The following is a 15,565-nucleotide window of genomic DNA, read 5'->3' as shown; positions in this document are numbered from 1 at the left end:
CCATAAAATGGCAAAAATCCCACACTTCCAGAACTTCAAACCATCACCACCTCAAACCCATAAAGGAAGTAGCCAACAAACCCCTCCACCTAATAAGCGCACACCCAATTGCCACCATGCATATCAAAAAGCTTATTTCAAAATCCAAACCATCCTAGGAAAAAATCAATGCAAAAAGAGATGAGGAATTGATTCTAAACTATCAGAACAACGATAGCTCTCTTCCAAAGGTAACACCTTAGAAGGCCTCCTACTCTAAAACAAATTGTTGATGTTAACTCTATTAAGAACAACCAACCAAATAAAAACTTTAATCTTCGAGGGAACCTGGGCCTTCCAAATACAACCATAAAGCTCAAACGGCAAGTTTACCAGAATCAAATTATCAAAAAGGACTTACAAGAAAACTTCCATGAAGAATGAATAGCCCACAACTGAGTGTACCTCCTATTAGAAGGACAGAAACCCTCACACAAGCCCAGGAAGGCTATGAGTTCATCCATCTCTCTATTGTCAAAAAGCCTATGAAAATGGACCCTAGAAAAGTTTTCCCCATCAAGCCCCATTGTGCAACTAGAATAGGCCATAAAGATGAGGAAAAAATTAGCCGTGTAGAATCACCTATCCAAATATCTTTCCGAAAATGAATATAAGATCTATTACCAAAACGGATAAAACGAGAATAAAATTGTGAAATACACCTCCAAGGACTCTCAAAGGAACATCTATCCCCATATTTGCGACCACCCATTCCCATGCATACCAAATTTGCTTTTAATATCTTTATGGCAAGGGAATTCTCCTCTAAAAGAAACCACCATAAACATTTATACAAAAGAAATAAATTGGTTTTAACCATGTGCTATACAATAAGAACAATGTTCCATGGATTACTCATAAGGATCCATTTAAGCAAGCTTTTTTCTTTTAAAAAATATGTTATCCATTTTTCATAAAATTATACGAGAATTGCTTTTGTTTATCATTCTTAAGTATATTTGGTTTATAGGTGTCAAAGTATTTAGACACCAAATTACCAAGACCCAAACTCCCCTCTCCTTAGACCTACACGCTACACACCACCTTCCAGCTAACCAAATGATCTTCTCCCCAGCCCCCAAACAAAAGGAAATCTCCAACTCTCTCAATTATCCTAGCCATCAAAACTCTAAAAATGAAAATATTTATGTACACACACATAGATACTAGACAAACACCTAGGAGGGGGGCAAAAAACAACCCTTCCACTCATCAAATTGCATAGACACCTTCTCCAATACATAAGCCCAAAACCCAACGAATCTAGGATTAACCTCCCCCCCACCCCGCCCCCCCCAGGTGCGGGCGGGACAAGGCCCTCAAAAATACATAAAACCAGCTAAAGAGGCAAAGACCAAAGAACTAGAATTACTGAAGTTGATATCGACTATCTCACTACCCAAATTTTATCTTCAAGCCGAAAACAATCTCAAAATTTTGTAAGATGGTCAGCACATTTGGGAAAAAATCCTCATGGTCATCCAAGAAAAAAATCATGTCATCAAAAAATGAGACACCACTATCCCTCACTCCTTACTCCTAAAACCACGATCCACTGCTCTATCTATCAACCTCTTCAAAGTATCAAGCATGAGAACAGGAGGAGAGGTAAAAAAAAAAAAAAAAGTGGATCCCCTTATATAACACCTCTCGATGCCTTAAAAAAGGACTTAAGTTGACCATTACTAACGACTGAAGAAGAATCATTGGACAATCATCCACTTCCTCTATCTCTCCCCAAATCCTGTTCTAGCAATAACCTTCAAAAATTCCAACTAACTCGATCATAAGCCTTTCCACACTCTTCCTCCTCATATCCTCCACAATCTCATTTGCTACTAAAATAGCATCCACAATCTACCTACCCCACACTTTGAGCCTGAGATATAGTGGCTCCAATCACAAAGCTCAGCCCATCTGCAAGAACTTTAGCCATAATCTTATACACAATAGTACCTAGACTATAGGGCAAAAATCGCCACAATTGACAAACTCTTCTTAGGCACCAAAGCAACAAAGGTAGAATTAATGCTTTTGCCCACAATCTCATTGCCATTGAACTCATTTCTTAATTAAATTCTCCTAACCAGATCCCAAAAATCCTGAAGAAAGCCATATTGAAACCATGTTAGACCCAGAACCGTCTCCCACTCAAAATCCAGGTAAAAAAGAGCATTATTCAAAGATGAACCACACTCCAAAACAAAATTATCAAAATATAACATACTAGAGCTAGACCTAACTCCCCCTTTCCTCTCCCCAACAAAACTTACAAAGTTGAAATCTCCCCCTAAAATCCACCTAGGATGACATACACCACAGCTAACTCATCCCACGAATAAGGCCTAAGAGCTACTCTCATAAGACCATAGCCCAACGTGACCCACCACCGGCCCCTACCTCTAATTTCTTACAACAATGACAAGAAAGCAATCCAAACAAGACAATTTAATTTACAAATAGAACTGAGTATCCCTCACAATAAGCATCCCCCAAGCCACCTCATTCAAATGAAGAACCTCCCAATCCTTATACGTACCCTCCCAAACACTACTACTAACCACCCCCACCACAAATCCACACTCTCAAGTATAGTTTCCGGAAGAAAAACAATATTGGGAGAACTTCTAAGCACAACCTCCCAAATCAGCCCCCTCTTCCTCACATCCCCTAGACCCCAAACATTCCAACTAACAATCTTAACATTTTAATTAATTTACCCCCCTCCTAAAAAAATTTCACAAAGGAAACTAATTTCTTTAAATCGTTTAGTTTTCTTTTCTTTATCCTCTCGTACATCCTACGAAAACACTACCCACTTTCAGCTCTTGCCCTAATAGACTCATTAACTTAAATCCCAACCCCTCAAGAAGAATTTATGGATCCCAATTTTCTCTCCAATCCCCCCCCCCCAATGGGCCAATGGATATAGCTCCTCCCTCATTAAAATCCTCCCATTGTGAAAGAAATCTCAATATCTTTGAACAAATTAACAGTAACTAGAAAATCTTTTTGAGGATCCAAGCCCCTTGAACGTCCAAAATCATCACAAGAGTCCCCTATTTAGTACCAGAAGAAGATCCAATGAGTACATTGTTGGGACAAGAACAGTGAAAAATGGCCAAAGGCCCCCTCGTAAATTGACTCTCCTACTTGGTCATGTAAATACTTAAACTACTGAACACCAACTATGCTTCTTCAGAGGAATTTATACGACCACCATCCTCCCATTCCTGCTGCCCAACAACAAATGACCCCCAAAATCCATAGAACTTAGTGAAAGTCCCTCGTTACTTGGACATGACTGAAAAATGAATGCTCTCATCCTCCACCCCAATTTTGTCATCTAACAGGCCTTGATTTGATTCGCATAAATAATTTTTCCTCAATTTTGATTCCTCCATACTCTGATTTGCATTTCTCGTACCAGCGAAGAGTGAAGAAAAGCTCACTAAACAGGCTATGATCTGAATGAATAGAAAAAATCTGTTCATCAGAATTCAGAAGCAAACTCCGCAGCCTCCTCAATAGCTAAACTTTTTGATTGAGACCCTGAACCAGCACCTGCTTGCCCTTTGCATAGCTACATCTTCCACTCAAATCCCTTCTTTCCTCATAGCTGATGGCCTTCCAAATCCCTGAACTTCCTTATGAACAGCTTTCAAATCACAATCAGCCGTAAACCCTTCTGTTTCCAACTCTGAAGTCTGAACTGCCCTTTCCCTTTTTAAAACTATCTTGAGCATTCCGTGGCTAGGATTCCAAGCTCAGTTTAGGTGTCTCTTCTAATTGCCCAGGTTTGAACAGAATTAAAGAGCTTGAAGCCCATATTATTTAGCCCAGCCCTGTCACGCCCACCATGATTAAGCCCAATAAAAATTTGATAACAATGCTGCAAATTGGAATACTTTCTCCCTGCCTTGAAAGAATGATGATACTCCATTTATTGAAAGCCATAAGGGCTCAATCAAGAATTAGTAGGCTAAAAATATAGATACGAATCAAAAAAGAGAATCAAACGATTTCAGAAAATACAGAGATAAGAGATCGAGAAGAGATGAATAATAACTTAAGGGTTCAGGGAAAGGTTTGTAATGTTCAAGTGAACATGACTTTGGAATGAAATCATGAACGAAGGTCGAGGAGCTGCAGTAATTTCATGGATAAGACCAAAAAGACAAAGGCTTCAATGCAGGAGACCACAAGCTTATCGGATTTTATCTTGAATGACTGGATTCAATAGTGGAGCTTTTCACTCACTGGAGAAGGTGCTCCCTCATCAGAAGAGCTTTTCTTATTGTTCTTATTACTTTTAACAGCATTAACATGCTGCAATGCAAAGAAGCCATTTCTTATTTCTTCTTCTTCTTTCAAGAATTGGTTTAACTCTCTTTTCTTTATTTTATTTTTTCTGCATCATTGCCACGCTCCTGAGTTGTAAATTCTCTTTTGACATGGTTTCTTTCCCACTTTCCTTCCTTCTTAGTATTTTTAATTCAAGTACTATTGCTGATGCAGTTACACCTTGAGAAAACGTTACATAGGGCACATGGTTTTAAATCGCGGTAGAAGGTAGCGTAACGTAACAGTAACGGGTGTAACGGGAAGCAGGAGTAGCGGATGTTACATAACGGGAAGCGGGTGTAACGGCCGTGAATTTTTTTGAAGCACGCACAACCTTGTGCATATTAGCGTACTTGCATGTTTTAAGCTTTTAGCCATTCATAGAAAGGGTTTTAGTGTATTTTGGACCCTTTAGTTTGAGTAACTAAGTTATTTGGTAAGGGCAACAAGTTTACATTTGTTTTAAACCATCATTGATAGAAAATTACGTGTGTGCGCGTATTTATACTTCTCATTGTTCTTATTTGTGATAAATTCTTATGTGTGCTTAATGAATTAATAAAATAAAATACATTATACACTCCATTAATCTATTAGTCACATAAGACATATGAATAATATAAATATAAAATAACTAGAAAAGAAAGAAGGTTGAAGTTGAAAAATAAAGAACATAAATATCACATTACTAATATTATTAAAAAAAAAAATTCCTAACAAGTTAGTATTTTGAAATTGTTAATTAATGCATCTATTGTGAGTATTTAAAGAAATTGTAAATTTTGTATCATTGTCATCCTCATTATAATCTCTTCCCCCTCTTGCCACTTGGTATATTGAGAATGACATATGAAAGAAAGAGAAAAATTGAGAAGAAAAAGTAAAAAATAAAATATTTTTTTGGTGTAACGGTCCTGTAGTGGTTACGTAACGACTGTAGCAGCCTCTACGTAACAGTCGCGGTCCATAACGGCTGCTACGGTCGTGATTTTTTTTCCCACCGATTTCGCGGTGTGTAACGGTATCAGTAACCCAAAAAACCTTTACGTAACGGTTGCGGCCTTTATTTAAAATCAGGATAGGGCATCTTACACTGAATATAAATAAATGTTCTTTACTTCTCATAACTTAATTACGGTTGTGCCTCACACATAGGCTCTAAAGACCTTATGCTTTGGTGCATGTTGTACTTGCATTAATGCACCTTGCCCTAGAACCTATGACAACTGTGATTCTTATCTCTTAAAGAAATAATTCTTCAAGGTACACTGCACAAACCAAATCCTTCTAGGCATGCGGAAAAAAAGGCACATAGAAAAAGTTTTAACATCTCCTCAATACAATCAGATAAATGAGATAGATATAACAAATAAGGACAATAAGAAACCACAAACATAACTCACTATAAGATTGAAGACACAACAGCAATAGGAATAGAACAGAGAGAATCATGGAAGAGAAAGAAAAAGAGGAGAAAGAGAAGAAGGAGAAGGATGAAGGAAGAAGAGGGAGAGAGATGCAGGATAGAGGGGGGCAAAGAAATCTTAAATATTAATTCAAGTCTGATAAGTATCTTGACAACTCAAAGAAAGTAGTTACCCACCAAGCATTATAAATAACACAAATAGTTACAAATTAACCCCAAAGTATCTAAAATATTCAAAATAACCTAAATTAACTCAAATTCCTAAAATATATACATATTTTTTTTTTTTAACAAAATCTCTAATTTTTAAGTCTTCAAAAGAAATATGATCAACTAAAATTATTCACAAGCAATCCTCCATCACTATAGCATCAATTGGTAGGCAAAATTGCAAAATTTTAAATATATCTCTTATTTCATAAGGAAGCGACGGTAGCAATATATTAAGCACCAATCTAAAATTTTAATTTAAGAAAATGGAATCTATTGGCACTATATTAAAAATAATATTATTTTTACAACTGTCAAAAGTAAAAATATTGATGTCATTCATACAATTAAATTTGCAGGGATTAAACTTTTAGATATTTAAAAGTACATTTATGATGAAAAAAATTATCTAACAAAATTATCAGTGTACTTTGCTCTATATAAAATTCTGAATTTTACCATTTTATAAATTGAAAATTTTAGTTATATTTTAACTTTGAATTTAATTTAAAGAACATAGTCTACTACTCTAGTTAGTATGCTTATTACCCATCATTTACTTAGTAATGTTTCTCGTTCTATGCTTTTCAATGCACAATTTAATGTAAAACATCAATTTATATTTATAAATCAAATAATGCATACAAATTTAATCATTGTTGTTATTCACTAGTTGTTGGAGTATGTAGCTCATATTGGGTCGAATACATGCTCAGGGAAAGCAAGGTGAAGCAAGAACAAGAAAGATGAGCTGCACGAAGGAATCGTCGATAGTTGGGTCAACGGTTTACTCTCAGGAGATAACCGTCGACGATTTCAGGCCGTCGATGGTTAGGTCAATGGTTTGCTCTCAAGAGATAACCGTCGACAGTTTCAGTCTGGTTACTTCATTCTCAACATTAAACCGTCAACGGTATTGTTCGACACTAATTACAGAATTTGAATCAGGAAGATCAATAGATTGGGGGTTTTAGAGGATTTTCCTCTGGGGATTACTACAGGAGTACTTTAGATAATTTCTAAGTCTTCTATACGCATAGGGTTAGCATATAAACATTATTTTGTAACCTTTGTTTGATACGATAGTGAAAATCAGCCGCTTGCTCCCATAGACGTAGGCATTGCCGAACCGAGTAAATTCTTGTGTCGTGTGATATTATTGCTTTCCTTTATTCTCTTTGTAATTTATTGTTTATGTATTGTTCATCATTGGTTGCTGCATTGCATGTTCCGATTCAATTTGTGTTTCCGCTGCATATTGGTGTATACTTTGCACAACAAATTGGTATCAGAGCTATTGGTTGCAATGGCTGGGATTTCTTCTGCAAAGTTCGATGTTGTTAAGTTCAATGAAACAGGAAATTTCAAACTTTGGCAGAGGAGGGCTAAGGACTTGTTGGTGCAACAAGGTAAGGTGAAGGCATTATACGGAAAAATACCGAAAGGCATTGACGACATGAGTTGGAAGGAGTTGAACGCGAATGTTGTAACTACTATCAGGCTTTGTCTGGCCAATGAGGTGATGTATCATGTCATGGATGAGGAATTGCCAGTGGCAGTTTGGCTGAAACTGGATAGTCGGTACATGTCCAAGTCATTGACGAACAAGTTGTAACTTAAGCAAAAACTATATTGGCTTAAGATCAAAGAGGGTTCAGATTTGAATCAACACATCAACGTATTCAATCAGATTATTAGTGATCTGAAGCGGGTTGATGTGAAGTTCAAGGAAGAGGACAAGGCATTGATGCTGCTGAATTCCCTACCTACGTCTACTATGTATGAGAATCTGGTTACGACACTGACATGGGGGAAAGAAACTCTAGAATTGGACGATATCACGAGTGCCCTGTTGAGTTTCCATCAAAGGAAGAAGGCCAGCGATGAGAATTCTCAAAGTGAAGGGCTTGTGGTGAAAGGTAATCAAGATCGTGGGGAAGCAAGTTCCGGAGCGAACCGAGTAACAATAAGGCTCGGTCTAATTCCAAGAAGAGGAAGGACGTACAGTGTTTTAAGTACGAAAAAAAGTGGCACATAAAAACATATTGTCCAGAGAGGAAAAAGGGGAATGCTGAAAATAAAGAAGGTTCATCAAACACGGCCAATGTGGTGAAAGGGGACTCTAGGAGCAGTGATGGTGATATGCTCTTGGCTTTATCCGATTCAGATGGTCTCAAGGATTCTTGGATCTTAGATTCGGCGTGCTCTTATCACATGACACCCAACAAAGATCTGCTCACCACTTACATATTGGTGAATTCTGAATCTATTCTGATGGGAAACAATGCTTCATGCAAAGTTATCAAAATGGAGAACATCAAAATCAAAATGTATGATAGTGTGGTGAGGACATTATGCGATGACAAGCATATACCGGAGTTAAGGAAGAATTTGTTTTCATTTGGCACTTTAAACTGTAACAGGTTTAGTTACAAATCTGAAAGTGAGGTAATGAATGTAAGTAATATTCTGACTATGATGAAAGGGCACAAAGTACCAGGGAATATCTATACACTACTAGATACTATAGTTGTAGGTGGAGCTGCAGCTGCAGAGTCTAAGTCAGATAGCACTGTCTTGTGGCATATGCAGTTAGGGCATATGGGTGAGCGTGGAATGAAGGAGCTTCATAAAAGAAATATTTTGAAGGGGGTCAAATCATGCAAGCTGGATTTCTACAGGTACCGTGTGCTTGGGAAATATAATAGGGTCCAATTCATGGCAGCTATGCACAAGACGAAGGGAATCCTTGATTACATTAATTTAGATGTTTAGGGGCCAATGAGAGTAGCATCACGAGGAGGGAATATATACTCTATGAGTTTCATTAATGATTACTCATAAAAGGTCTGGGTGTACTTCATGCGACACAAGTCAGAGACGCTTGCCAAGTTTAAATTGTGGAAAGCTGAGGTAGAAAACTAGATCGGGAGAAAGATTAAGTGCCTTAGGTCAGACAATGGCACTGAGTACACAAAATTCAAGCTTCAAAGGGTTGTGCGAGCAACATGGCATAAGGAAACATTTTACAATACGCAAGACGCCACAACAAAATGATGTGGCGGAAAGGATGAACCACACCCTAGCTGAAAGGGCTAGGTGTCTTAGGTTGAATGCTGGGCTCGATAAGAATTTCTAGGCCAAGGCGGTGAATATGGCGTGTTTCTTGGTTAACCGATCACCAAGGGCATCACAAGATGGTAAATTTGCAGAGGAGGTATAGACAAGTAACGAGGTAGACTACTTTGGTTTGAGAGTATTTGGGTGGCCATCCTACGTACACGTTCCTAGTGAGGAAAGATCAAAACTTGAGGCGAAGTCTAGACGATGCATCTTTCTGGGATATCAGAAAGGAGTGAAAGGGTCCAACCTGTGGGATCCTATGGCAAATAAAGAAGTGATCAGTATAGACGTGATTTTTGATGAGAAAGCCATGATGCAGCGTACTCAGGAAGAATAAGAGAAATCGGTGCTAGAAAATTGCAGCAGCAACAAACGTGTAGTGCGGGTGGAGTTAGAGACTCAAGGTGGAGATAACAATTATCAGGATGCAGGGAGTTCTAACTCAAGAGACCAGCAGCACCATCGCAGTATTGTCGTAGATAGACCCAGACGCACTATCTAGCCACTGCCCAAGTACGGTTTTGATGATCTTGTGTCTTATGCACTTATCACTAGAAGCAGGGATCCTACTACCTTTCAGGAGGCAGTGCACAACCAAGAGAAAAGTAGTTGGATGGGCGCTATGGTGGAGGAGATGGAATCAATGCATAAGAACCAGACGTGGATTTGGTGGAGCTTCCAGCAGGGAAGAGGGCGATAGGATGCAAGTGAGTGTACAGGAAGAAAGAAGCGGTTTCAGAAAAAAAGAGAGAGAAGTTCAAAACTCAGTTGGTAGCAAAAGGTTACTCGTAGAGGAAAGGAGTTGATTATGATGAAATCTTCTCTCCTGTGGTCAAACACACTTCCATCAGGGTAGTGTTGGGATTGGTGGCGCATTACAACATGCATCTGGAGCAGATGGACGTAAAGACAACGTTTCTCCAGGGTGATTTGGAGGAGCTGATTTACATGTCACAGCTAGAAGGGTTTTGCCAACCTGGACAAGAGCACTTGGTTTGTAAACTAAAGAAGTCACTTTACGGACTAAAGCAATCTACAAGGCAGTGGTACAAACGATTTGACTCCTACATGATCCGTATTGGCTACATGATGTATGAGTACGATTGCTACGTCTATGTGAGGAGTATTAAGGATGGTTCACTCATATTTATGTTGTTTTATGTTGATGACATACTGATTGTTGCAAGAAATATGACTAAGGTAAATCAGTTGAAAACTGTTGAGTAAAGAGTTTGACATGAAAGACTTGGGTGCGACCAAGAGGATTCATGGGATGGAGATTCGCAGAGACAAAACTACAGGAAGATTGTGGTTATCTAATGGTAGCTATGTGGAGAAGGTGTTGGAGAGGTTTAGCATACTAATGCTAAACAAGTGAGTACACCATTAGCGAATCATTTTAAGTTGTCTACCGCCCAGTGCTCAAAGTAGACCATGAGGGTTGTGACATATTAAAGGTCTCTTATGTCAGTGCAGTGGGGTGTCTGATGTATGCTATGGTATGTACAAGACCGGACCTGGAACAAGCTGTCAGTGTGGTGAGCAAGTTATTTTCGAATCCGGGTCGACAGTATTGAGATGCAGTCAAGTGGATTCTCAAATACTTGAGGGACATAACAGGCTACGGCATTATGTTTAGCAGACAACAGAGCGATCCATCAGTGGTAGGTTATGTGGATGCTAACTGTGCAGGGGAGTTAGATGACAAGAGGTTTTCCATAAGGTATGTATTCACCCTTGTAGGTGAACTTATTTGTTGGAGATCTATGGTGCAATCACTCGTTGCTTTATCTAACTAATGAATCGGAGTACATGGTAGTGGTTAAGGCTGCCAAGGAATCGCTATGGCTTACAGGATTGGACAAGGAGCTAAGTATCCAGCAAGGTGGAGTTCGGCTATAGTGTGATAGTTAGAGTGTCATTTATTTGACGAAAAACTAGGTGTATCATGTGAGAACAAAGCACATAAATGTACGATTTCACAAGATCAGGGAACTGGTTGCCTCCAGTGAACTACTACTTAAGAAAGTTCACACGTCTGAGAATGCAACTGATATATTTACAAAGTCTATTACAAAAGACAAGTTCAGCATTGCTTCAACTTGATAACATCTTCAGGTGCTAGATGGGAGGCATCCCAATCTACTGTCCCAAGTGGAGATGCAGGTTATGCTATCACATTTCTCCTAAGGGGTGAATATTCGCCAAGGTAGAAATTGTTAGAGTATATGGCTCATATTGAATGGGATACATGCTCAAGGAAAGCAAGGTGAAGCAAGAACAAGGAAGCTAAGCTGCAGGAAGGAACCGTTGACAATTGGGTCAACGGTTTGCTCTCAAGAGAAAACCGTCTATGGTTTCAGTCTGGTTACTTCATTCTCAACATTAAACGGTCGACGGTTTGCTAAAACCACCGACGATATTGTTCGGCATTGATTACGAAATTTGAATCAGGAATCAGTAAATTGAGGATTTCAAAGGATTTTCCTCCGAGGATTATTACAGGACTACTTTAGATAATTTTTAAGTCTTCTGTACGCATAGAGTTAGCATATAAACATTATTTTGTAACCCTTATTTGATACGATAGTGAAAATCAGCTGCTTGCTCCCGTGGACGTAGGCACATTGCCGAACCACATAAATTCTTGTGTCGTATGATTTTATTGCTTTCCTTTATTCTCTTTATGATTGATTGTTTACGTATTGTTTTTCGTTGGTTGCTGCATTGAACGTTCCGATTCAATTTGTGTTTCCGCTGCGTATGGGTGTATACTTTGCACAACACCAGCTAAATTCTATGTGACAAATTTATCCTTTTTAAGAGCCTTCAAAGGGGTGTATCTATGCAATGGCCCCAAGTGGGCCAGCCTAACCTAAGGGCAACCCCGTGCACAAAACTCCTATGTATGCAGGGTCCGAGGAAGGGGCGGACCACAATGGATCTATAGTACGCAGTCTTATCCTATATTTTTGCGAGAGACTATTTTCATGCCTCAAAACCATTACCTCTAGGTCATACGGCGACAACCTTACTGCCTAAACTCCCCTTCTGGGCCAGCCTAACCTAAACAACCCAAAACCACCCCCTCAACCAAAATAATAAAATAATAAAAAAGAACATCTTGGCCCATGCAGATACTAGGACTTGATTCCCCAACCTGCCACTGGGGGCCTGTGTGACGAGCCATTGAGCTGCAAGTCTGATGACGGGATTAAAAAAATGGCAATAAAACAGTATTTTTGTCATCCTATTATCATAATTCACAAACATCAACTAAAACCGGCACATATGCAAAGCAGCAGTCTGGAGTTGCAAACAAAACATTAGTGTCGGATTGCAAAGCAACCATAGTCACATTGCTTACATGATGTCGAATTGTAGCAACCAGTCTCAATGTAATCAAAATCCTATCCATCAATATTTGATCAAAGTCCACACTTTCAAAGAATCCACGATAACTAATAAAGAACAATATTTACTCAAAAATTAATCTCCTTGCACACGCCCAGATTAATTAAAAACTAATTCAATTTCAAGACTAAAGGAATCCCTCGCGCGATCAATCTACAACGACCGATACCTCTTTCTGTTTAAGGGATTTGGAACCCCGCGCAATCGGAGGCATAATCTCTACCACCTCGGGCTCCATACACGACGAACTCGAACTGCCGTCCGAGAAAACTCGCTTCCTGCGTTGATGAGCAAGATATACCAAAAACAAAGTTAAAGAAAGAGAGACACAGCAAACAACGAATGCACGGAGAGAGAGAGAGAGAGAGAGAGAGAGAGAGAGAGACTTCGATTTCTGGGGGATGTAAGTGGCTAACGGCGGAGACTCCATGGATGAGCTGCTGTCGCTTTTCGCGTTAGCTATTATTAACAATAAAAATCAAAATCAAAAATCAAAAGAAGAAAAAAGAAAAACTCTTCGTCTTGCGCCTGCTTCGTGGATTCAGTTGAGGGAGAGACAGAGAGAAAGAGAGAGAGAGAGAGAGAGAGAGAGAGAGAGAGAGAGAGAGAATTTTAGAGAGAGAAAGAGGGTCGTTTGCTATTGCCCTCTCCGCCTTCGCGCCTAGACGATAAGTAGGTCGCCGTAGATCGCGACGACGATCGAGTATCGCTTTTACTAAAACCCTCACGTTTCCTTTTAATTACCGCACCGCCACTGCGTCTGTGACGGCCGCTGTGTGTTGTGCAACAAGCCAAGAGGAGGCATGCCACTCCAGAAGGAACAGACCGGGTGACATCGGCGGGGCTCAACGGCCGTCGATGTGCGGCCCCGCTGAGTGCCGTAACGAAACTTCGACGGCCCAGATTCAATGAGTTGGGTCCCTCAGATTGGACCGTGGGGCCCTACAACATACCCATTCGGTCTTTGCTGATTGGCCAATCAAGACCGTCCAGAAACAGTGTTCGCGTGAGAGAAGAGTCCTACTGGGGGTCCCACTTCTCTGCATGAGCGACACGTGTAAAAGATTCGGATAAACTTTTGCTTTCCTGAAACGCACCGACCCGCGGACGTGGAAACAAGTGGATTTAATATTTCAAGCCGATAGGACTATGGTGTATTGACCGACGAGTTTTTACGAAAATATTAATAAAATAAAATAAAAAACCCAAATAGAAAGAAATTGAGAAAAAAATATAAAAATATACTCAACCAATTTTTGAAAAGTCAGTTTAGGCTTTAAAATAAATTTTTAAAAAAAAATTGACGCTTTTGTTAGCTATTAATTTTTTAAAAAAAATAAAGAGGTGAGGGAACAGCAAGGAAGAAAGAGAGGGTGTCAGCAAAAGGGGAGCGGAGTGATTGTTTGTGACTCTGTCAACCAAATTTAAAAAGAAAAAGAAAGGGGGAGGGATAGGACATTTAATTCATTCATTATGCTACCATTTAATTATAATAATTAATATATATATTTAAATATTTTTAAAAAATGTGAATTAAATTCTAATAATTAATGGATTTAATTGCTGTTATTATTTTTTATACAAAAATAGTTATTTTTTTAGTCAAATTTTGTAATACATAAATTGTCTTTTAAATATTGAACGATAGTTATAAAATTATTTTTAAAAAATAAGCAGAGGTCAAATTGAAGTTTGATTATGGCTTACATGCATTCGTGAAACGAGTCAACGCTCGTGACAAGCGAGGTGGGAGTTTTGGGAGTACCGGGAATGAGACTATATCTTATCCGGGTCAAAGCAATTTTAGAAGCAGGGGGCATCTTCTCGGAGGCACTGGTAGGGTTTAAGGCGCTGGTGCACGCTGCCTGTACGCGGTAGGAAGTTGGTAGAAAGTCAGTTGCGAGCTTGATGCAATCAGAGGTGGACGATGATCGGTGAATGGCCGACCTGGGCACAGGCAAGCGGCGGTTAAGGATTCGTACAAGAAGTGATCGATGATGATCTGGCTGAAGATGTCGATGGAAAAGTCATAGACGATATGTAGGTGGTTGGCGAGGTGGCGTGGGAAGTACTGGTGTCGTGAAAATAGTAATCATATTTATATTTTTTGTAGGAAAATTTTAATTTATAAAATTATAAAATTTGACTTGTGTTTATTTATTTTTTAAATAAATTTAAAACTACCAATAGAAAATTTAAAAAAAATTATGTATTGCGGATTTTGAATAAAAAAATAATTAATTTTGTATAAAAAATAATAATGATAATTAAATTTATTAATTATTATAATTTAATTCACATTTTTGCATGCATGCAACCTTTTTTTTTTCAATATATTTCCCTGCCATTTCTCCTCTCCTGGGCACACAGCCCCGTCCCATCCTCCTTTACTTTTTTTTTTTTTATCTTGACAAACATCACATCCCTCTCTCCTCTCACCTCTCTCCTCTCTACTCTCTCCCCCTGCACTGACAGTCATAGGTCGTCCCATCCCACAACAAATTTTTTTTCAAACCCAAATCGACTTTCCCAAAGTCGATTGGGTACATTTTTTGTATTTTTTTTCTCTCCATTTCCTCCATATTTGTATTTTTTGTTTTATTTTTTTAATATTCATAAAAAAACTCATTGACTCACACCCATACACCCAATCAATCATAACAATGATTAATCTATATCTTTTTACTAAAATCGTGTCGCATTATCTTGTATGATAGGGAACATTATACTTTAGGGGCATGTAAGTCTTTTTCAATGAATGTACTTATTGTCTTCCACTAAGTTCACCTTTAATGTACTAAAGTCCTAATTTTTTCACGCACAGTAGGTCCTAAGTTCTGGTTAAGGAGGAGGGTTGCGTTAAGTTGGTGATAGCCAGCGTAAAATTTGTCAAATTACTATGATATGAATCCTTACCGAATATTTGCTGAGACATCCCCTACGAGCGACATGTTGCACTTGTACCACCTGAATTTAGCAAAAAGTGGGTAAGGGTGGGCTAGGTCGTCG

General features: G+C 38.8%; 1 protein-coding gene across 1 annotated transcript in view; it reads right to left on the bottom strand.

Annotated features, from left to right (window-relative positions):
* LOC131156039 (probable ubiquitin-conjugating enzyme E2 25) overlaps positions 1-13,344 on the bottom strand; it is a 35,016-nt gene extending 21,672 nt beyond the window's left edge. Inside the window, exons 1-2 of the mRNA XM_058109491.1 lie at positions 12,943-13,344; positions 12,726-12,834 (exon numbers count right to left, since the gene is read on the bottom strand). Of these exons, the coding sequence (XP_057965474.1) occupies positions 12,726-12,834; positions 12,943-12,986 (153 nt within the window). The 5' untranslated portion in view covers positions 12,987-13,344. The remainder of the gene's footprint in view (positions 1-12,725; positions 12,835-12,942) is intronic.
* Positions 13,345-15,565: the final 2,221 nt, after the last annotated feature.

Source organism: Malania oleifera, chromosome 1 (genome assembly GCF_029873635.1).
Source record: "Malania oleifera isolate guangnan ecotype guangnan chromosome 1, ASM2987363v1, whole genome shotgun sequence".
NCBI lineage: Eukaryota > Viridiplantae > Streptophyta > Magnoliopsida > Santalales > Ximeniaceae > Malania > Malania oleifera.
Note: the sequence above shows the minus strand (reverse complement) of the source record. Positions and strands in the feature narration are given on the sequence as shown.